Source organism: Corvus moneduloides, chromosome 6, assembly GCF_009650955.1.
Source record: "Corvus moneduloides isolate bCorMon1 chromosome 6, bCorMon1.pri, whole genome shotgun sequence".
Lineage (NCBI taxonomy): Eukaryota > Metazoa > Chordata > Aves > Passeriformes > Corvidae > Corvus > Corvus moneduloides.
Window position 1 is genome coordinate 20650381 of NC_045481.1, and position 23075 is coordinate 20673455.

Here is a 23075-nt window from a genome sequence, read left to right on the forward strand (position 1 = left end):
AGGAAAGATGAGATAAATTCACCAGTTCAGAAAATATAAGGAACACTGATGTACTTGAGCACAGACTGAGCACATTGATTTGCTCTCCTTTCCTATTGGATAGGTTTCTATCCAAGTCTGGGGGACACAAATTTGCAACCTTTTAAAAATTAAATACAAGGATCTGGAAAAATATCAAATTGCCTACATATAAAATACAATATAAGATTTGAATCCATCCATGGTTCCTTTTTGAAATTTCAGCTCTTAGAGCTAGAAGAATGACATCTTTACTGTGACTTTATTTTTGTTGACTACAGGGTGTTCAAGAGTTTGCCAGTCTCTCTTTGTCAAGTCATTCCATGACCTTAAGGCAATCTGCTGCAGTGTGTAATAATTTAAGAAAAAATTTTGATCTAATCTACGTTTTGAGAGTTATTTTAATCTATTACTATGTAACTTTACTATACTAGGCATAGCTGTCTGTAGTTTTTAATAATTTCCCCTGTCTGATGATTGTTGACCTATTTTCCCTCTCTCTTGCCATCCTTGAGACTTAGCAATCTCCATTCTGAATACAGCTTAGTGAGTAGTGGGAGGTAGAGGAGAATGGTTTTGCAGAACAGGATGATTGATAAAGCATTGATGTCTCCACTGTATGTTTTGGGGGGAGAATTTGCTTTGGGCCATGATTTTATGAGTACTGAACATTTGGAAGCAATGAGAGTGCCTATTTTGATTTAATTTGCTTCTAAGAGCAAGATGCCTCCTGCATCTTGACGCTGCTTCATAGTGTGAACAAAGGTAATAATTGAGGATTGGCTGGAAGATCTGCTTCAAAAGTACATCCTGCTGACCCAGACTAGAAAGGCTAATGTAAATGTAATCTGAGTCTGTGAAGTTGCTTTGGGAATATTGTGCAAGACTGTTCAGTTGCACTCAGGAATTAACATAAGTAATTTTTCTGGTCTTCCTGCCTAGGCTTCAAGATACTGATGGCAGATTCATCCAGTGATTCAGACAACTTTCTTACGGGTCGGATGGGAAAGCGGCCTTTGAGAGCATCCCACAACAGAGCTCAGATTTATGGTGCTGAAGAAGTTACAGAGAAGATCCATACTTTAGCAAGCACTTTGCAGGTTGTTTACAAAATACGGTTTTAAAGAATTTATAGAGCCTGCATTTCTGTAACACAGGGTCAAATTTTCATTTCTAAAGTTGTGGAGTATACTGTACAGATGGGAAATACTGCTTTCTGTGCAAACCAAAAAGGGTTTTGGGAAATTGATCATACTGCTTTTGAACTGAAAGTGTGTGGCTTGTTAGACTTTTATACAGCTGTTATTTCAGACAGTAGTAGAATGTTGTTAGAAACAGCGACATGTTGGGGAATACTATTTATAAAGTTAGGAAACTGAATAGGGCCAAATCAACTTGGTTAGTTTCTCACAAGAGGCATTAAATTTTCTAGGAGAAAGTTTCAGCCTTGTCTTGGTTGTCTTTGTACTGTGTAAATTTCCAGATTTCTGATGAATATGTAGGCAGTCAATTCCTTCAGGATAGAGCTTACATTTGAAATATTTTCTAGATGTGAAAAAGCATGGTGAGAAGCATTGTTTCTAAACTTGTAAGATTCACATACCTGAGCAAGAAAAAGTGTTCATCTCATTCCTTCTTCTTCAGTGGAAGGTGCAGAGGGAATATCTGACTTTTTTTTGCAAGTGGGAGGAGACATTTAGCTATCCTGACACCATTAATGCTTGAGAATTTGTTCCCATTCTTCTCTAGCTGACAGTTCTGAATACCTAGAGTGGGTGGGTGTATGTTTTATTATTTATTGTTTGGCCAGAAGTATTTTTTTTTCCTTTTAAAATATGAGAAAAATCAATATAGAATGGTAAATTTAAACTTCAAAGCTTCTTACCTCGAAAATAAACATCAATCTGGTAAAAAAGATAATAAGTTAGTAAGAATACAGTCTGACTGTTTTTTAAAAGGGATTCTTTGGTATTCTCCTGATTCTGTCTTAACATCTTTCTAGCTGCTGTTCTGAAATTCTGATTTTAAGCTAACTGCTTTTTGTGGACTGCTTTTCAGCAGATCTGCCATCTGATCCAATTGCTCATCTGGTCAGAGAATGCTCACGCAGTGACCTTACCTAGTGTGTTCTTCAAAAACTTGTTATTTCTCAGATCACTATTCTGTTCTACAAGCAGATAATGTTAAGATCTTTGGATTAAAAAGGTTTTTTTACAGAATGGCTGAAACTTGAAAAAACTTTTTATTTGAAACTGAGGACTTACTGTTGTACTGAAATGATAGCATTTGGTTTTGTTTTTTCCTTTTTCTTTATTTTCCTTCCTTTAGCCCTGCTGTACCACTTCAGATTCTGATTACTTGAATAGGATTTTGAATGTGTAGACCCTTTAGAAAGCACTTATGTTTTCAATTTAATCTTAGAAATCAAGAAGGATAAAGACAACAGTAATGTTTGGTTAGAGGAGATTTCTGTTTTCACTTTTTTTTCTAAAACTTTTTTATTTAAGGATACCAACAGAAATCTAAGACATGTTGACCATTTGCTAGGACAATACAGAGAATACAACAAGGAACAAACCAAAGCAATAACAACTGTGAGCAACTTTCAGTTTATCTCAGTTTATCTTAACTTCTTAGGTCTTTTCCATTAGTAGAATTCATAGCTGAAAACTTGATATTAATGGACAGAATATATAAGGAGTTAAGTAGCTGTAAACAGAAACTTCTCATATTTATTTGAGCAATCTAAATCATAGTATAGTAATGTGTTATATAATGAAACCATGACAGGTTTTGTAGGCTTCATTACTTTTCTGGTTTATAAGCACCCAGTAGATTATGTTATGGTGCTATGCCAAGTACAATATGTGTAGCTGAAATAGATTATTAGGGAATATGTTTATTTTGCATGAATAAGTGATAAGATAAAAGCTGAATTATAGCAGGGAATGGGATTGGGATCATACTGATGCAGCTTTTTTCCTGTCATTCTACAACAGTTTCTGGATCTGTTGACCAGCTTGCTCTAAACTACAGAAAGGGTGAAAATTCTAAAATGAGTCTTCTACAAGTTTGAAAACAGGTATCTTAGAGAAAGCAAAACAAGTTAGTGCTGCTAGGGCAAGAGAGGTTTACAATTTGGTTACAAACAAGCTGCAGCAGGTGCTGCCTTGGAACATTTTACATAGGAATATTTTACATGTGAAGATAGAGAGAGTGAAGAAGCAAATGCGTAGAAAAGAAAGCTTGTTTTCTTCAGAGAAAGAGATCCAACACAGTGTATAATTCTGCAGGAGTAAAGCATCAATTTAACCATTGTTTACAAGCTTCTCTTAGAAAAAGGAGAACCTTTAGAAATTGATGTTTTGTGGATTGTAAAATAAAGGTGTGACAAACCAAGTGGCTAAGAACCAAAGTTAGCAAATGCAGTTGTAGAAAATGAGATGCAAGTTTGAAAAATGAAGAACTAATATTTGAATATAGCTAGTTCTGTACTCTTAAATTGGGAATGTCTTCCTTTTCCTGGAAATGAAACTTCTGAAAATAGGGGTTTCTGTAAAGCTGCTTAGGGAAATTTGATAGCCATATGTAAAACTGATTCCAGGTAGGGCTGGTAGAAAAATTCTAGTAAAAACTAATTTCTTTGAAGTTATTTTCTGCATTTTGCAGGACTGTTAATGAGCATTGCTGGCAAATAGGTCTTGTTTTGGTTGTAGGAGACAAACTTTTGAGTTTTCATGGTGATGCACCATGTGGTGCACCACTGTTTTAAGAAACTTTATATTTTAAGCTGCCAATGTTGGAAGCATGTTTTGCTATAATTACAGGAATGTGATATATGAGATATTGAAGAAAAGCTGTTATTAATTCTTAGCTGTACTTGGCTTAAAAATAGTTTTTATTCTCTTAATGACTTTTAAATAAATAATATTTTCCATGCTTTTTAAAAAATAAGTCTGTGTTCATACTTCAATAAATTACAACTTTTCTGCAGTTAAAAGAAACACTGGAACAATCTATAGGTCAATTAAGGAGCCAGCGACTAATGCGAAACTCTGGGATGAGAAGTGCATCTCTCTCAAGCTTATATCCCAGTGACCTGGATGGAGAAGGAACATCAGGTAAAATACTTAAAGGGCTTGAGTATGCTTAAATTATGTCATATTGCTGTGTTATGCAAAGAGGAAATTAAGAAAAATGTGTAGAAGTAGTGGCATGGAAACTCATCATTGATTACATGAAAGAAATTCAGTTTAAAAATTTGGGAGACCTGCATTAAGTTATGCAGTTGTTTATGTGGTAAATTTTTCCAGCTTTCTGTTACGTAGTATTTTCTGCTGATATCCCAAGAGATCTAAATGAAATGTTGATTCTTTCAGCTGAGAAAATAAATTTTCCACTGCATGAGTTGTAGGTACATACAAGTTAAAGCTAAATCCAAAAGATATTGCAGCTTCTGAAGCTTGCTTCACAGCAAAAAGGGAATTTAAATTTTAAATGCATGAGATTGTGGATGTTTGGAAACAGTGTAAAAGAAAAAAACAGAAGTAATTTATGACCCACAGAAGAGTAGGTTTTTTTCCTTGTATGTCTCAGAAAATTCATTGTATTTTAGGAAAAGGTATGTTTGGGAGGAGTATTCCTTCCAGAGCTGGTACTTAATATATTCTAGTAGAAAGCTCTAAAAATTTCATTCCTATGTCAAAGCTGTGAAATATAATAGTTTGAAGCTCCAATGGGTTTATGTGGAGGAAAAAGTGGTTGGTTGGGCAAATAAAATTTGAGGAAAAACTACTCACTCCTTGGAGAAACAATTCTACTTTCTGGAATACTTGTATGTCATGAGTAAGAAATGTTTAAATTGAAGAAGAGAAGAGCTAAAAGAATCACATGGATGTTAGGTAATTTAGTAGTTGTTTTGTCTGTAACGTGACCTGGAAGGACATTGTCAGGATGAAATATGCATTTGTCATGAAGCAAAATGAAAAATTTCCCATACAAAATTTTGTCTTCCTACTTACTCTTTTAATCTCATATCTCCTACAGGGAACCGCCACTTCCTGCCCACTTCTCCTCTCAGGGATTATAGAGACTCACAGGGCAATAAACATCGAAGGTCTAGATCTGCAAGTGTTCGATTTGTCAGTGAGGCAGATAATGTGGACCAGGTACAGAACACTAATGGGAGTTCCTGTCCCACATAGGCAATATGTGGTCACCAGACTTTTTGCTTTTACATTAAATGAGGTGATTCTGGAGATGCAGCTAAGAATGTTTCAGCTATGATTTGTGCTTTCAGTGTTACCTGCTATTTTTCGTTAGGCAGTCACCTCTTGTATCTGTCATGAACTTTCATGCAAATCATTATAGAGAAAAAAGATGCAGATGGTAGTGATATCAAAAGTAAAATACGAAAATAATCTCCTTACTTTTTAGGCCATCTAATGGCAAAGAAAAATAATGTCTGAATAGCCTGTTTAGTCTGGAGAAGACTGAAAGGGGATCTCAGTAATGCATATTAATATCTCAACATGAGTGTCAAGAGGATGGTGCCACACTCTTCAGTGGTGCCCAGTGACAGGACAAGGAGCAATGGCCATAAACTAAAACACAGGAAATTCCACCTCAACATGAGGAAGAACTTCACAATGAGTGTGGCAGAGCAGTGGCACAGGCTGCCCAGGGAGGTTGCCAAGTCTCCCTGTCTGGAGACATTCAGAATCCACCTGGACGAGTGCCTTGTGGAACTGCTCTAGGTGACCCTGCCTTGGCAGGGGGCTTGGATGGGATGATCTCCAGAGGTCCCTTCCAACCAATTATCTTTCACCTTCATGCTGAAGTTCAGTGAGGCTGTGAAGGGGATTATTCTGCTTTAGTTAATGGCATAGGGTATTAGTGCTTTTGCTTCTACTTCAGTGTAGCTTAGATTGATTTTGATCCAACTAGTTCTTCATCTTAGTTCTTGGTCTGACCTGTGAGTGGGATAATTTGACCCTGTACTTCAGGCAGATGATGGGAGGAGGAGAGGATGTGTTTGCCACTGGTAATTTCCATACCCCTTAACTTGTGTCTGCTTGCAGACTTCAGAAAAAATAAATTAATTACCTTAATGAATAAGATTAAAGTGTTTCTGTTATCCTAGAGATAGAGAGGAGATTTCACTACCTGTTTTTGCTTTTTCAGACAGAGTGGCTAGACTTGCTCGAGTGAATCTGTGTAGACTAATATTAAAGAAGCTGATTGTAAGGTACTCATTAAATCAGTCTTTATTAAATCAGTCTCAGCTTCCAAATAATTTTAAACTTAACTACAATATGTTTTCTCAGTTGACTTTTTGGGAAGCTATAGAAATTCCTAGACTTTTATTTAACCCCATTTCATTATCTTTTTAATCTAGTTCTCTCCCCATTCCTTCCTCCCCCATGGTAAGAGTGGAAAATAATCCTTGGAAGGAAATAATATTATGTGGAAATCTTCCCTTCTAACCATCAAAAAATCTTAGGACTATTTTAGATTACTTCTAGATATTCTATAAATATCTTGGAAATTTTATTCAAAGGAGTTCCTGCAATGCATACAAAGTTCCTCGTATTAAATATGTGTGTAGGCAAATAGCTTTTTTTCCAGTTTTGATGATAACCGTTGGTTTATTCCTTATTCTTGCTTTTCAGTGAGTGAATATGGCTTTTTTCTTTTCATTAACTATTTTGTAAGAAGAGTATAGTGCTTTGAGGAATGATGAACTACAAGTAGTCATTGATCATGATTATAGGTAGAAATTAGACCAGAGATAAAGCAGTACTGCTTAACTAAAGTTGTGGCGTTTTCTTTTTTTCTGTAACTGGTGTCTCTTTATTCCCATTCTGACTTTTCCTAGCTGAAGTAATTTTTCAGCCGAATAACCTTTTGACACATTTAAGTCCCTCTCCTTCTTAGCACACACATTTTGAAAATATGCTCTATTTTTCAAAGTCTCTCAGGTCAGGTTGAAATTTCTGGGTAATCACACAAGGGAGGTAGTAGTGCCTGTGTCTGAATGTTGAGGGCAGTCAGCTTGGTTGTGGAAGATTAAGGTTTAAATTTAGGGCATAGACCAAAGGAATATTACAAATTAATAACGATAATCCTGGCCATGGAACTGTTGACAGGAATAGGTTGCATTAGGATGGATTAACTGTCACTTTCTATCCCATGAAGACTGAATGACCTATTCATTTTTTTTTTATTTGCTCCCTAAAACTTTGATGATAAGTTGGGAGCCTGCTGAATGGGGAAGGTGGGAGATTTTACAGAGGAAAGTAGATGTGTGTTTTTGTTTTTCTGTTTTTTTTTTTCCCAAGATCTGAAAAAAGAGCCCGTAAAGTCTTGGGCGATACCTGTTCTTGGTAGTTCCTGAAGACATCATACCGCTCTGCTTGTTCTGTTTCAAGTTCCTATGTCATCTATTTTTAGTAGCATATATAGCTGGGCAGAATTTGTTTTAGCTATACTAGGATCTATTAACATGAAATATGTCTCTCCTGAACATTACTTGTTCAGATGTTTCAACTTGCTTTGCATTAGCGTAAAGAGGTGGTGCAGTGTCTAAGCTCTGAACCACAGAAAAAAAGCATGGTTAGGAAACTTGGTTTAGCAAATAAAGTACTGAAAATTAAACTACAATGAGCATGTATTGTGAAGGGTTGATTGAAATAGAAGTGTGCAAGCCTCATCCAGTCATCCAGGCTCAACTACAGTTCATGGAGTTTTATTATTTTGTAGGTTATTTTTGTCTGCTTTATTTTAAAAAGTGTATATATGTGTAGATATGTATTTTTGGAATATCACAGAAAAAAACGGTTCCTAAGCCTTAGCTTAATTTGTGTACTTTTATTTACAGCTTCATTCTTTTCACCAGTCTCTTCGAGATCTCAGCAGTGAACAAGTTCGCCTGGGAGATGACATCAGTCGTGAGCTTTCAAGGAGAAATAGGTATAAACAGAATATAACTTCATGTGAAGAACAGTGTGGAAAATAATTCTTAAACTCTTTTATTTCAAAAAATAATTTTGGGGAGAATGGGAGATTGTGCAACATATAGATGAAAGCAGGATTATGAACTGCTTGTTTTATGTCATCTTCTGCAGTATTTATAAATGTAAATAACACCCATCAATTCCAATTTATGTAGTATATGAGGCTTTCCTCAGCTTTTTTTTAAAATATGCACAAAACAACAAGGACTAGGGAATTTCTTTTATTACATCTTTGCTCCTAATTTGTTCTTTTTACTGGAGTCCTTTCAGGGCAAGCTCTCCTGCAGGCCATAATCTATATACTTTCTCGACATGTCGTGCTTTGTTCAACAGCAATAACAGGAGTTAGACTGTTAATTCCTAGTAGGAAAGTACTGTTCAAAAGGGCTGTGTGGATGTGCCCATAATTTTGTACTTGCTGACCTGATACCTAGCTGATACTTAGATGCTCTGTTTCTTCACTTGAGGAATGGAAATGCTTTTTATCATGAATTTTCCCCTTGAGTCTTGTTTGTAATTATGCTATAAATTATTATGAATAGGCTATGATCTATTATGAATAGGCTGTAGAAGAAATTGAAGTAGCAAAAAATTCTGGGAGGTTGTTGCTGCTTAAAATTATCACGGGTGTTACTTAGTTTTTGCACTGTAGAATATTGTCTTACTTATATTTTCTTATGAAGGACTGATGCTGAATTAAGAAAGACTCTAGAAGAATTGTCTGAAAAGCTCACTGAGTCCCAAAGACAAGAAACGGTGAGTGTGACTAACATGAAGAGATTATTTATATTTAGTATTCTAAGCAAAATGTGGGCTTCTAGTTTAATGTGTGTGTTGGTAATCGGTATTGCATATTGATATGTGTATCTGAACATGATCTTTTTTAGGCTACTATAGGTTGTTGAAATATTACTCTTCGATAATTGAATCAGCAAGACAAATTTTGTGTTTCAGGTGCTTATTTTAAGTAAAAGTGTTTTAAAGGTGTGTGTATTGTGAATTTTTCTGTTTCAAAATTCACTGCCTCGGAGGAAGCTGCTTTTTAACTTTAAACATTGGTTTGAATGCTATTAACACTTTTTGAAGATACCTTTGGAAAGATACAAGCTTTCCCATGTTATGATGATAAATAGTATTGCTTCTTGTTCCTCCCTCCCTCCCTGTCCTTTTCAATCCTTATCATCTATGTAGCAAAATGGAAGGAGTCTCTTTGGGCTGCGCTCTTCTCTGAAGGCTTGGTGACAAAATGTAACAAAGAAGGCAGGACAGCCATGACAGTCTTTTCTTGTCTCCTGTATCTGCTGGAAGCAGACTAACTGCAGTCTCTTTTACTTTAATCTGAAAGAGATCTGCTATTGAGATGAAAGTCAAACAGCATATTGCTGGAGGAACAAGAGAAGTTGAGAATCACCCCAGTAATTAGTAGGTGAGAATCCTGTAGGTAGTTCTTGACACATAAGGCTCGAGTGTATGCTTTATGTAAGCATTTACTGTGATATTAGTAGCAATGCTGACTTTTCAGACCAGGTGTTATATATGCTTATTTTCCCATAGGTGATTCATCTTGCCCTAAAATTGCATGAATTGGTACTAAATGCTCTGTCAAGGGCTTTAGTGATGTGTTTGTCACCGATAACAATATTGTTGGCGTGGACCACTTGTTGGTACCAGCAGACTTAATAAACATACTTGTATAAATTCCTGACTCTAGATTAAGTTGGACAGTGATTCAAGAGGCACTATATGTACCAGTTATGTTCTTGATATGATAGAGTCCATTAGGGAAAGAAGACTTGCCTTGTCAGCCTTTGTAGAAAAATAGGATGGGGTTGTCTTTGTTGAAATGTTAATTTTGTTTTCTCCTAGTAGCCTGGTAGGATAAAGTAAGTTTATCTGTTAAAGAATTCTTGATACTTGCAAAATGCTGTGTTTTTCTTGTAGAAGACTTCTCAGTATGTTTTTTTCTCTTTCATGTACTAGGAAATTAGCGAATTCATTAAGTTTTAACCAAGGTGATTCTCAAAAGAATAGCTGCTACAACTGGCTACATTACAACTGTTCAGTGCCTTTGCATGAGAGAAACAAACCTTCCTCAATCCTCTGGAATGCAGGCATCCACTGTCTGTTCATTAATGAAAGAAATAACTAGCTCTTTGACCTCCTACAGTAGGGTTTCAAGATGTGAAATTGAAGGTTACAACTTTTGACCTGAGAGGAGCAAAAAATGAGAGAGGTGAAGTGTAAGGAGTTTGTTCATGGTAAGGGGAATATCAGAAGAATAAGTGTCTTAATTGGGAGGGAACATTATCATGCAATAAAGCTATGCAAACTGAAATATTTACTGATATTCTTTTAGTAAAGAAACAAATGCTGCAGTAAGCTGCAGTGAGATGATTTTTATGTGTAGGAATAGTAAGAATTCACCCGGAATATTCTGCTCATTACTGATTATTGATGTTATGAAGAACATTGGCCAAATGGGAAGAAGTATGGAAAGAGGAGAGGGAAAGCAAGAAAACGGGGAAAAATAAAAAAGACCACTGATTCAGAGTTCCTTGAAAAGATAAAAGAATTGCTGGGGTTCAATTTGCAGAAGAAACGGGTAGTTAGGAACGATCTAGCCATGTATGATGAATGGCCAAAAAGTGGAAATTTAGTGTACAGTATTAGAACAGAAAGTCATCTAATGATAATTTTGTACAGTAGTAGTCTAGTCACCTGTGAGTTAGGCGCTTCTTGATCTGGAAGTGATCTGTCTGCTTTCTGTACTGAGTGATAATCTCTCTGTGGATTTCTTTTTTGACACTTCTCCAGTGTTTGTTACAACTTGCGTATCTTTATGATTTTGTCCTATAGCAAGGGGTTCTTCAGATAGGTTATATATTTTGAGAGGAGCTGCCACTTTTTAGGTGATCTGGTTTGTTTTTTGGGGTTTTTTTTGGTTATTTTGTGTGTGTCTGTGTTGGTTGACGTGTTTTGTCGTAGGTTTTTTTTTTAGTTGCTGTAGGGTGTTTATTTGTTTGGTTTTTAAATCTAACTACTCTTTCATCCCTAATTTTAACTTGGGAGGTTGTTCAGTTTCTTCAGAGGCTTTTCAGAGTGTTACTTTTCAGGCCGAAAAATTCTGACTTAATGCGATGTTGCCAATTCCACACCACTTAAAAAGCCTAGTGGTAGCAACATTGTGCACTGCTGCTTTGCCAGTGCTCTCTGATAGTAGGTTTGGATCTTCTGCCCTGGTTCAAAGCTTAGTGGTCTCCTATTACCTCATGAGCCTGGCAGAATCAGTGAGATGAGGTAAATGCAAAAGAGAGGAACTTAGTATGGATGTTAAGAATAAAAATAACTCTCATAGTATGCATAGCAAAGCATGAGATTAGAGTACATGTAGAAACTAGGGTCTGTTGTTGTAGATATTTGAGATCCTTTAGTATGTGTATGTATTTAGGAATTCTAATGAGATTGCTTAATTCAGAATTGATTGTCATTGGTGAAAGTGAGTTGGGTAAGAGGAAATACTGTTTTTCTCAAAACTTCCTTATGCAAAGTTGTGCAGGAACTTTTGTCCTTAGTGCCTTTATGACTTTATTTGGGAGTGTTTATCACCTTGAGGATTGCCATCCTTGTATTTATATTCTGTTGTATGGTTCTTGGCAATAAATTGTCAACTTGAAATCTTGATAATTTCACAGGCTGAGCTCATGGTAGAAACATTCTTTTCAGTTCAGTGTCCTTAAGTCTTTATTTTTTTTAGAGACATATATCTAAATTCTTACGGTTTGGTATATTTGGGGCTGTTTGAAAATTGCCTGTATGTAGGTGTGTGATGATGAAGGTCTAAATCACTGCAGTTCTTCTGAGTCACTAGTTCAGAATTTATTTTTATTAGAGTTTTATGATTCTTAGAGCCTTTTTGATGCTGAATTTGAATACTTTAAGATCCACACAACACAATCAATGCACACTATTTTACCTGTAAAGAGAGCTTTTCCATCTCAATATAAAAACCAGATGACATTGAAGGTTGTGACACAGGCATTGTTGGATGCCTGTTTCAGGTTGAGCACTCTCCATGGCCTTGTACTTGAGAATCTATGTGCAGTTTTGGTAAAAAGCCTTTCAGGTTCTACAACTCTCTCTATATCAAAATCTCTTTCTTAACTTGACATTTTGTGAGATTCCTTCCTTCTTGAAAAGGGTTTGGATGTTTGCTAGACAGGCATAGAAGCAATTGAAAGAATATTTACTTACTTTATGGTTATATAAGATAGCCGTCTTGGATATTTTCTTGCAATCTCTTGGATAGAAGCACATCCCAAATAGCACAAGATGCTGATCTTTATACATAAAAAGCAACTTAATTGAAGCACAGTTTAGTTCAAATTAGGTAGATGCTTAATTGAGATGGTGCCATTATAAAATGATGATAGACTGTCTCTGGAAAACGACAGCAGTGACAAGTGAAATGGATCTTGCATGGAGTTACTGTGGTTATGGTATCTCAGAGGGCCAGGATTATTGTCAGATAATGAACTGTCCTTCGGAACATTGGGTATAAGGTTTTTTGGTACTGCACAGGTGTCTTGTAAAAGGTATAACACATATTATCATTTGTCACGAGGGGAAAGTTTAACAATATTTAAAGTTATAGCTCTGAAAAAAGTTTGCTCTTTTTGTGATTTTAATACTCCTGTTTCAAGTATGCATTGATGATAAAATGAGTTGTAACAAGAAAGGCAGCAAAAATCTGTTGCAATAGATTTCTGTTAGCAGCACTTGTGCACTAGGAGTAACAGTGGAAAGCTGAAAAACAGGGCAGAAATTCACTAAGTAGGATGTGCTTTTTGTACAGTAAGCATCCAGCATCTTCCATAAGATTATATTTAGTTGCATGACTTAAATGTCACCCTGGTTTTAAAAAGGATATTCTGTTCTTTGTGTTTAATTGCAGGGGAGGGGAGGAACTTTCTGATAGCCTAATCTGTTTTCATGGATTTTGCTGCTACCTTAAAGCTTTATGTGGAGACACAGCTCTAGTGTCATCATTATCATTCAGATAGTCTGTGTTGCTAAAAATGCGTGCTTGAAGTCACATTCTAATATGTTCTGAATGCAGCAGTTTACTGCTAGTATTTCATGTCGTTGTCTAGAGCCTCCATATTCTTTGTACTGTTCTTCAGTGAACCACTTGTCTACACTAAGATTTTTGGTAACATTCAGAGGTCTAGATACATATTTCATGCTAGAAATGTCCTGAGTCAAGGTCGTTTGGGATAAAGGAAGACAAGTATGTTTTTGAGTTTACTCTGCATGTACTAATTAATAAATTAACCCTTAACTGTTTCTAATTCTTTTTTTTTTTTAATTCCTACTGTTGTACGCCACAGGCTGTGTGACAAACTGAGGAAGGTCAGAGAGGCTACAAAAACATGGAACAATTCTTGTGGGACATAAAGCCTTGCTGAAGTGCCAAGGTGTTACCAATACCATACCAATGTACAAAGTATGGGAAACAAATAGGGGTTATAAGCAGCATGAAAATGTTTGCTGTTTTGTGTTGGTTCTGGGGGGTTTTTTGTTTGTTTATTGAAGAGGATTATGTCTGTAACTGGAATTTCCATGCACCTGACAAATACAATGATATATAATCCATCTTTTTTAGTACGTTGTTAGAAATAATACAACAATTGTATTCTGGAGTGAGTTGAAGGAAGTTAGAGGCAAGGCAAATCACTTCATAAAATTTATTTCTTACTTGTTCTGAGTTAGTGATGATTTGAAATGAAACTAGAAGTTTGCAGGAATCTAAAGCCTGTCTAGTGCTGCCTTGTGTCATGTTATCTGCTGTGCATGCTAGACCCATGACAGTGAAGAAGTTACTGAACTCTCCTTTGGAATGTCATCTTTGGGGGTGATGTTACTTTTGAATCTTCTGTCAAGTCAAAATTGTACATTTTCTTTCGTAATAGCTTTAGTGCTCACTTGCTTCATTGTAAAAGGTAAATGAGAGATCTGAGAAAGCTTGTCTTCAGAAACATATAGTCAAAACCTTTTTTAAAAAATGCAAAAACGCTACTGTTTAATTTCTTTATTTTAGATATGTATAGGGAAAAGGATGACAGCTTATTTCCTGGTTTTGAGCAAAGATATAACGAGTTTAATGAGTGGTTTTTTTTGTTCCTGCTACATAGTATCATTGTTTCTGTTAGCTGGAGTATTTTATGAATTCTGAGAAGTAACACTAAGTAGTACTTGTCAAAACAAACATCGTGATGTGGTCTTTATCTTTTATACATTAGTTTTTAGTAAGTAATTATTCTGGATTATGACTTCAGAGCTTTCATAACTTAGATGAAAGTGCATGGTTTGATGCAGTACCAGGCATCTCCTGATGGTTTTAGGAAAAAATACAGTATTCCAGACTGTAAGCTGTCTATTCATCTGGCTGCACAAGCAAGAAGTGTTTTCTGAGGGATGTATTCTATTGTAAAGAAAAAGAGTGTTTTGTTTAAGCTGTGTGAAGCCCAGAACATAAGTGTAGCCTTAATTGTGTTTCTGTTGCTACATAACTGTGTTGCTCGTAGTAAAATTTTCTATCTGTGCTTATATGCCTAGTGCTAATGGAGGTGTGCTTAATGGAAAAAGATGAGAACTTACCTCCACATACATCAGAAGCTAGGAGTCGAATGTTGTTTTATGTCTTTCTCTTTTTATCTAAATACCATTTGGGAATAGATATATTGCTTTCTAGTGGTTGCTTAAAATAATTAGTTTTAAGATAGGGAGGAAATGATACTTAAGTGTTTTTCTTGCTACTCTTTAACAAAAAAAATAATTTGTTGCCTCAAGAGGGTGCTGTCTGCTAGCAGTATGAATTGCAAAAGTGAAGTAGTTCTGGTATTCTAGTCTGATTGAGCTTTTATGTTCCTAGTCCAAATTGCTTTAATAAATACGTGTTGTTGTTTTTATTAGTTTGTACATGGATTTACAAATATTGGGGAAAAAGGCTTTAAGTGATGTAATTATTTTATGTTGTTACAGTTATTCTCATGTACTTAGTTCTTGTTTACTACTTTTCACTCACAGATTTTGGTGCATGAAGGAGGCAAACACTGGTCTGTTTTGCAGACTGGAGATGGGAAAGAAATGTCCCTCCAGAGGTTAATCAGGCTTGTGACAGAGAAGCTAAGACTTTTGTATTGCAACTTCACATTAGGCTGCTCTAAACTTGATAATGGGATATTTAACGCTTGAGTAGAACCACCACTGTAGAGAAAAATATGCATACACCTAAAGGAGGATACTGCCAGCAAGATAACAATTTGGTTGCCTGCTTGAGTATTTCTGGAGTACTCGCTGCTATAACTAGTTATTTTCTCTTCCATTCTAAATCTGCTTTAACAAAATACAAATTATGTATTCTCTTTTCTTTTCACCCCATACTCTGTTTACATTTTTGCCATTGATATTTTCACATGTATTAAAAGGCACGCTAATTTCCTACAGCATGGGTTTTTTCCTTTTGAAGGTATCAGAACGGGTAGAGAGAAGACTTCAGGAGATAGAAGAAGAAATGCGTGCTGAAAGACAGCTCGTAGAGAGGCGCCAGGACCAGCTGGGACACATGTCTCTTCAATTACAGGAGGTATGCAAATGAGAGCTTCCCATGTATTTAGGATTTAGTTAGGAATGTGTTCCATTTGTGAGCCTGTACCTGTCAAACTGGCAAAAGTGCTCATATCTTTGGCACATTTTTTAGCTCTCAGTCGAGCTCAGCTTGTTTTGATGACCAGATGGTACCAAGTAAAGTCTCAGTTCTTCATTATACTATCTTGTCTATAATTTAGACCTTTTTGGTAACGGCCACAAATCTTCTAAGAACCTACCCCCTATGCCCTTCCTGAAAGCCCAAGCAAACAAAAGCAAGTCATTAACTGGATTTTCTCAATTAAAACATTTTATTTTCTAAAAGGTAAGCTTTGCTTGCTCGTGCAAATGAACACTTTATTTCAACAGTCAAAACCACTGTAGTGGCCAGACAGCTTTTCATTGCTTTTCAGTTTCATTCAACAATGCCCAATGAAATATAAAATATTATTTAGGAGACAAATAGAAATGTTTAGAATATAAGTTAAAATTTGAGACAGCTGTTAGCTTTTTTTCTGTACGTTTTAGAAAATATATGAAAAATACTTCTTTTTTTCTGATTTTACTCCTGGTTGGAAAATCTGTGTCTTAACATAGCATAACTTTTTATTTCACTCCCCTTAAGATACAATTTGCAATTTTATCTCTGTCTGTGCAATAGAATACTATGACTGGGAAGAAATAAGCAGTTCCTTGGTTTTCAATTTTAGTATTTGCAGCAAGGCTTTTTGGAAGACATTACACTGTGCAGTGATACTGAAGAACCTGAAGTTAAGAGTGATGCTATGCATTTAATGTAAAGCTAGAGACTGTTCAAAGATGTCATATTTTAGAAGATGAGATCCTTTTTTTGATATAGATAAAAGGTAGTGTTTATCGAAAGGCTTGTAATCCTTCTGCCAGTATTTCGGAAAGACTTACTGTTTCATTTTCCCCCCACTTGATGTCCTAGTGGGTGATAAGAACTAGAGTGCTGAATTTCAGTTTTCATTGCTCTTTAATATGCCTATGTCTGCTTCTAGGTTCTTCAGTAGTGCCTTCAGTCTGGGGAAGGGATGTCTAATGCAATGAATTGGTGTGATTTGATAGTGTTATCTGCAGCATGGAACAATGGTTTTTTATCCTTTTAAAGGGATGATGACTTTACTTTTAAAGGCTTGATGACTTGTAATCTACATTGACACTGCCATGGTTTCCTTAGAAAGAAAACTTGAATTCAAGGGAATGAGTTCAAATGTAGTTCAAGAAATTTTCATATGATCTTTTGTAGATCACATGAACGATCATAGTCTATGTCATCATGAGCCTTCAGGCTGCGTACCTTTATTCTTGGTAGCTCATCTTTTGAATTTCATGCACAATGAATATGAAATACTAAGTACATCCTAGACCTATTCACCTAAGATGTCCAGCTGTTTTAATAAGATGGTTTAATCCTTCTTCTGGAAATTCTGTTTTTGCAAGTCATTTTCCCTGAGGAACCCTTTTCTAAAATACAGCTTAAGTTGCTGTATTTTAGAAAGAATGTACTTGAATTGCCTTGTGTACTTTTGCATAGCCTAGTGATTTTAAAGTAAATAAATATTTTGCTACAATTGTTATTTGGATGAAACATCTTTCTGCATAATTTTGAGCTTGTTACTTTGTTATTCTGTTTCTTGTCCTTTGTAATTTGAATTGTGAGTTAAATCGTCTCTTAACTCTGACAATGGCCTCAGTCTTGTGGTGATCGTTGCATGGACATAATGTTCTATTGAAGTCTATTTCTGTTTTCATTTATTTCTCCAAGATGCTTCCCAAGTAACATTGCTGGAAAGGAGGGTGGTGTTTGGACTGACTTTTGAAATCCTGTCATTTAATATGGCCTGAATGATTTACAGCGAAATGCTATTTAAAGCATTTGTGGCTGTTTAATGATACAATTTTTTCATTAGTTTGCCTGTTACACATTTTAAATCAAACCAAATCAAATGTGACTTTTGCATGGGATCGGTAATTGTTCTAATTAAGAATTCTTGTGAAGTTTGTGAAGTTTAAATGCTATTATTTTTAAGTAAAGTGCAGTGCCTGTAACTGACCACTACTTGTCAGTGTTTTACTGTCTTAAGAGAATCACCTTCCTGAATTGCAATTATTAAATTATATATTTTCAGGATCTAACAGAACATGATGACACATTTGTTTTGTATCTGTACTTGTTTTGTACCTTTCTCTTGTCTGTCTTTTCTTTCTATGAGTTTTTTTTCTATAATGTGCAAACTTCCTGTTTGTATTGTAGTAGTATTATAATCATAGACTGATTATGAACCAAGATGATATCTATTTGTATACTGACTGTTAAGAAAACTTGATGTATAAAATTTTACATCTTTAACTTTTAAATTTGCATTTTTCTTTTGAATCTGTAGCCTGTCTGTGCTGTGTGTAGTTGTATAGATATTATTTTCTCTACATATTTATGTATCTTTTACCTTAATGTGTATTGGCGCATTTAAACAGCAATTACTGCAAATTGGAAAATATAAATTAGCAAACAAATTCATGCAAATTGTGTATCTTAATTTTTTTCTATATTCTTTATATAAACATGTTTCTGCTTAGAAAGGAGAACAAATATTCTCTTCTTGCCAGTGGTATTAACATGTATACATGAATTGCTTTAACAACTGCATTTGTTGTGTGAAATGAAAACTATTTTGAGATTCCTCAGTGCTTCTTTTTCTTTGAATATAAGGACACCATCACCTCTTAGTTTTTGTAAGTAATAGTTGCATTTATGCATCTATTTTCTAAAACAAGATCAAGTATCATTCTTAAAAAGAAAATGGGCTGTAGGCAGCTTTTCTGTGTGTCGGGTGTCCTGGATGGCTTTACAAAATTCTGTGCTTGGCTTCCTGGATTTTGGTGAAATGTGTCCATGTGTTCATGCTTTGCATGCTTTAGGTGAACAGAATCATCTTTATTGGACTTCTTGAATCCACTGACTGTGGTAAGGTGGTGACTACAGTTGTATCTTAAGCTAGCAACTTGGGTAGGCCAGGAAGCATTTTTTAACTTTCTCTTTGTGCAGCTGTATACTTAGATTCTGTTTGCCTCCCACTGCAAATACAGTGAACTGTAAGAAGCTGGTGGACAGAGACTGGGGTAAACTGATGGTCAAAAGTGTTACTGAACATTGTTTTTTGCATATCTTTATCACCGCTCTTTTTAGACAAACATAAACTTGATCTGTGCTCTGAGCCACCTGGATATTTTAGTGCATTGTTGATACTTGCTCTTTGGCTCTGTGCTATGCCACCTGTGGCCAATGGTTTCTGTTTTGATTGTGGTTTGAATCTGTCTTTTGCTTGGAACATCGGCAAGTCTCATTCATATCTGTCACTGAAATAGCCAGGTAGTCTGTTTTTAACAGCCTGGCTGCTATGTTTGGGTAGCATGCTTGGAGCCATGCTAGTCACTAATGTAGCAAGTTAGGGAAAGTACTTTCATTCAGATTATGATGTACATTTCTGCCTTTAAACTATAGCATGAGGCTGCTTGTATGTTTCTGGTAGTATGAAAAACTCACTGATCAGTCTCACTTTGAAAGAGCAAGTTTCAGTTTGTGGTCTGTGCACAGCTTTCAAAAAATCTGGTTTTATTTAAAAAAAAAACAACACAGCAAAACCAAAATAAGACCAAAATCCAAAGCCTAAGAAAAGTTTGTAGGCTTAAGTTGCTGTAAAAGTTATTATTTGCTCTTGAAAGGTTATCATAAGTTGGAAGGATTGAGAACTGTTGTTCCAGAATCCTCCCTATAGTTTTCTTCATGTATAGGAAAAATTGATCTATCAAGCAGTAAGTTATGTTTTTGAAGTTTTGGGGTTCAATAGATAGTCTGTGTATGTGGATGAGGTATGCTCAGTTGGGGTATACCAGTTACATTTGTATTCTAATGCAGTCTTGTGTTAGTGAACTCTTTTATAAAGGCCTGTAAGAATTCCTCTCCTTGGTCAAATCAAAGTTCATCTAGCCTGACCACCTAGGTAGGCAGTGGAACATCTAGCTGGTCCTTCCCAAAACCATGCTGTGAAGACCTTTTCACATGGAAATTCTCTGTCTCCTTGTGGCCGCCTCTGTACCTGCCCCCTCCAAGGCCTCATCAACTCCTTGTCAGTCTCCTTCAAAACAACCTGGACACTAGAGTGCTTTCAGAGGAGGAACTTGGTAGGAGAATCCTGTTTACTGTAGGTCTGTTCCTATTCCTCGGTGCTTCAGCTTCTCTGGGCAGTGTGTGCCTGCTGTTTGGGAGCCATTAGGGAGGAGTGTGTGCTTGAACTGTTGTCCTCAGCATCCTTTTCATAGTTCCCATTTTTGACATTTGACTCCCCCAACCCCTTCTTTGGGGACAACAAATGAAATCGAAGAATCAGTTGGATCTTTACACATTTTGTTTGCTTTTTTTTTTTCTTTTACCCTCACAATAGAAAGCTTGTATAGAGATCCTTAGTGGAGAAAAAAACAAGTGTGGCATAAATCAACAAGAGAGGGTTCTTTAAAAAGGAGTACAGAAAGGGGGCAAAACACAGAATTAACTTTGACCTGTACAATTTCTGAATTGTCAGTAAGAGCTGACATTTGTCTGGCTGTGGATGACCAGATGTTTCCATTTCTTAATGACACTGATTAACTGCCTACCTGGCACCTACTGGTACAATGCATGTTTCACAGTTGAAGCAGTGCACATATAATGTGTTTCATTTACTGTCACATCACTTTTTTTTGCAGTATTTTAACTTTGGTGTATCTGTCTATATCTATATATATGTATGAGCTGTTTTTTCCTTAAAATGAAATGGCTATGGGCTAGTTTTACAATATGCAGAAAATAAAACTGAAGGTTATATTTATAGTATCAGTTATAGTACAGGACACATTTTTGTTTTAAATTATTGCAATTTAATAGCCTGAATATCAGTCAGTGAACCTTAGTAAGTTGAAATGACATATTTATTTCCATGGTTTCTTCTGGGAGTTAGGATGTGCTACTGATGCAGAGTCATTTTTTGCTTTCAGCAGGAATAATCTTTGAAAATTTTACTAGTATTCCTGAATCCAGCCCATATTTTCTTTATGATTCTGATATCTCTAGCCAAATCTGCACATGAAAACATGCATGTTTGGTACTATGTTAATTATTAATTTAGTGCCAAAAATAAAGTTGGCATAAAGTTGACTGTCTGTACCAGAGCTTCTAATTTTGCTGGTAAAACTGATGGTCAGTTACAGTTAATAGACATCATGTATTCCAGGTAGGCTGTTCTGAACCAGTACTTCTGGTCATTAAAAATAAACTAATAAAAAAACCCAAAATAAAGCAAAAACCCAGTCAACTTGGGTAATGCAAAAACGGCATTAGCTGAAGCGATGATCTTAGACTTTGTTCATGTTGCTTTTTGGGACTTCTCCCAAGAGCCTTTTTGAGTAAAATGTGTGCAGTGTTGAGTTTTATAGTTGACTGGAATGATAGATTTAAATCTCTACTGAATACTTACGAAAATACCTTAAATGTGTTACAGTCTTCTATTATCTGATTAGGAATCAGTATGACTAAAAGTATAACTCTTTATGTGGCATGATATTTTCAGTGGCATAGTTATGATTAATGTCTTCCATGGTCTCAGATTTTAATGTAAGCTGTTCACCCAGGAGAGTAATCCAAACTATACTGAAACGCTTATATTTACTGAGGTGAGGTTATACGAGTGAGGTAAGTATATATAGTCATTTATTTTCTTCAAAAAACTACTTTTAAAGTCAAAACTTCTAAAGCTGAATGCCTGGGTTCACTGAAGTTGATTAATATCTTTTATTCTGTTTTCATACACTGAAATTGCTCTCCAGTGTACAGTGAAGAGAAAATATTCAAAAACTGAATGAAATCGCACAATTTATGGGAACAAATTTCAGGGGTATTTGTTTTGTTGTTGTTCTGTTGTTGTTTTAGCAAGTAATTATGGAAGGAATAGTTGTACTTACTTATACTTCAAGATATGGGATAAAAGTAAAAGATTTGTGCTAAGGTCCCTAATTAATTGATTTGACACTAGTGTGAAAAATGCTTGGTCATGTTGCACAGATAAAAACCGTGTTTAATTAACAGTTACAGAAATTCATGGCAAATTATCAGTATATGGCTACTGATCTCTCTCAGCTGATGTTTCTAAGTGATATTTAAAATGAGCCAATGATATTGCTATGGCTTGAGATATCTAAACTTGGGTTATGTTGTAAATATTACATGTCATTAATATCTGTCATATCTAATACTTTCTTTGCCAGTGATGTGTTCTGCAAATAGTGTTGGTTTGCAGAGCGACAAGATTTTGAAATTGATATTTAAGGCATTATTATTTTTGTAAGATGGTTTAGAAAATGGACATACATGGTTTTAGATACCTCAGTTTGAGAGGGAATGGGAAAAGTCCCCATGGATTTGTTTTATTTTCTGTTATTGTTGTCAAAGAAGGGCACATCAATGTTGATAACTTTGGTCAGGAAAGTTTCAGTTGATTCAGTTGTAGTTCTACAGCTCTAAGTGTCCGTCCAGATTCAGAAAAAATAACCTTTTTTTTTTCCTTATGACACAATCTTATGGTAGAGTTTTCTTGACTACAGTGCGTTGTATTTCATGTGCACTTTATATTAGAGAATATATTCTTTTTCTGTGATATGTACACAGCTAATCTGTAGGGGATCTATAGAGCCTTTTAGACCTGAATCTAAAGGTGTTTGGGGTCAACTTGAGTGTGTGGAGCTCTATACATCGGAAGGATGTTAGACTTTGTGTTTGTCCCTGTTCTCTGCATGGGTGTGTTTATGTATGCATGGACTTATATTTATCTTTTCATAACAATATACATTGGCTCTACATGGAAATATGAGATGCAGACAGAAAGCATTTGTCTAGATCTTCTTTCTTAAATGTATCAGCAGATTCTTTAATTTTTAACAGCCTTGGAATGATGGCTTCTGTAAATTTTATAATGAAGTTTACAATATATTTTTCTCCTCTAAAGGTTTTAAGGAAGCAAGATGCTAAAGCAGATGAAACAGAAGAACTCATGAGAAACAAACTTGTGAAATATGAAAGTGAAAAGCACCAGGTAAGACTTAATTTTTTCCTTTCTGTTTGGTTTTAAATGAGTTTATAGTGTCATGTGTTACAATATATGCTTCCTTTTTCTGAGAAACCAGTAGAAAAAAACTTTCTTTACTCTTTAAGAATACAAGGTGCGGAGTTTTTTTCTGCATCAGAGGCACTGAGAGTATAGCTATGCTGAACTTGTGTCTCTCCTTCAAAGCTCTTTATTTATACTATGTTACTTCTGATGACTCTTCCATCCTGCCAGGCAG

The 23075-nt window shown here is 35.6% G+C and overlaps 1 protein-coding gene across 4 annotated transcripts in view; it reads left to right on the forward strand.

Moving 5' to 3' along the window:
• Positions 1 to 23075, forward strand: part of CEP128 (centrosomal protein 128) — a 115590-nt gene that overhangs the window by 1820 nt on the left and 90695 nt on the right. For 3 of the 4 annotated variants that reach the window (XM_032112431.1, XM_032112432.1, XM_032112433.1), the window contains exons 3-10: positions 961 to 1118; positions 2526 to 2612; positions 4013 to 4139; positions 5065 to 5186; positions 7898 to 7989; positions 8717 to 8789; positions 15562 to 15678; positions 22739 to 22825. In XM_032112431.1, the coding sequence (XP_031968322.1) occupies positions 961 to 1118; positions 2526 to 2612; positions 4013 to 4139; positions 5065 to 5186; positions 7898 to 7989; positions 8717 to 8789; positions 15562 to 15678; positions 22739 to 22825 (863 nt within the window). The remainder of the gene's footprint in view (positions 1 to 960; positions 1119 to 2525; positions 2613 to 4012; positions 4140 to 5064; positions 5187 to 7897; positions 7990 to 8716; positions 8790 to 15561; positions 15679 to 22738; positions 22826 to 23075) is intronic. The other variant, XM_032112434.1, reaches the window with a different exon arrangement.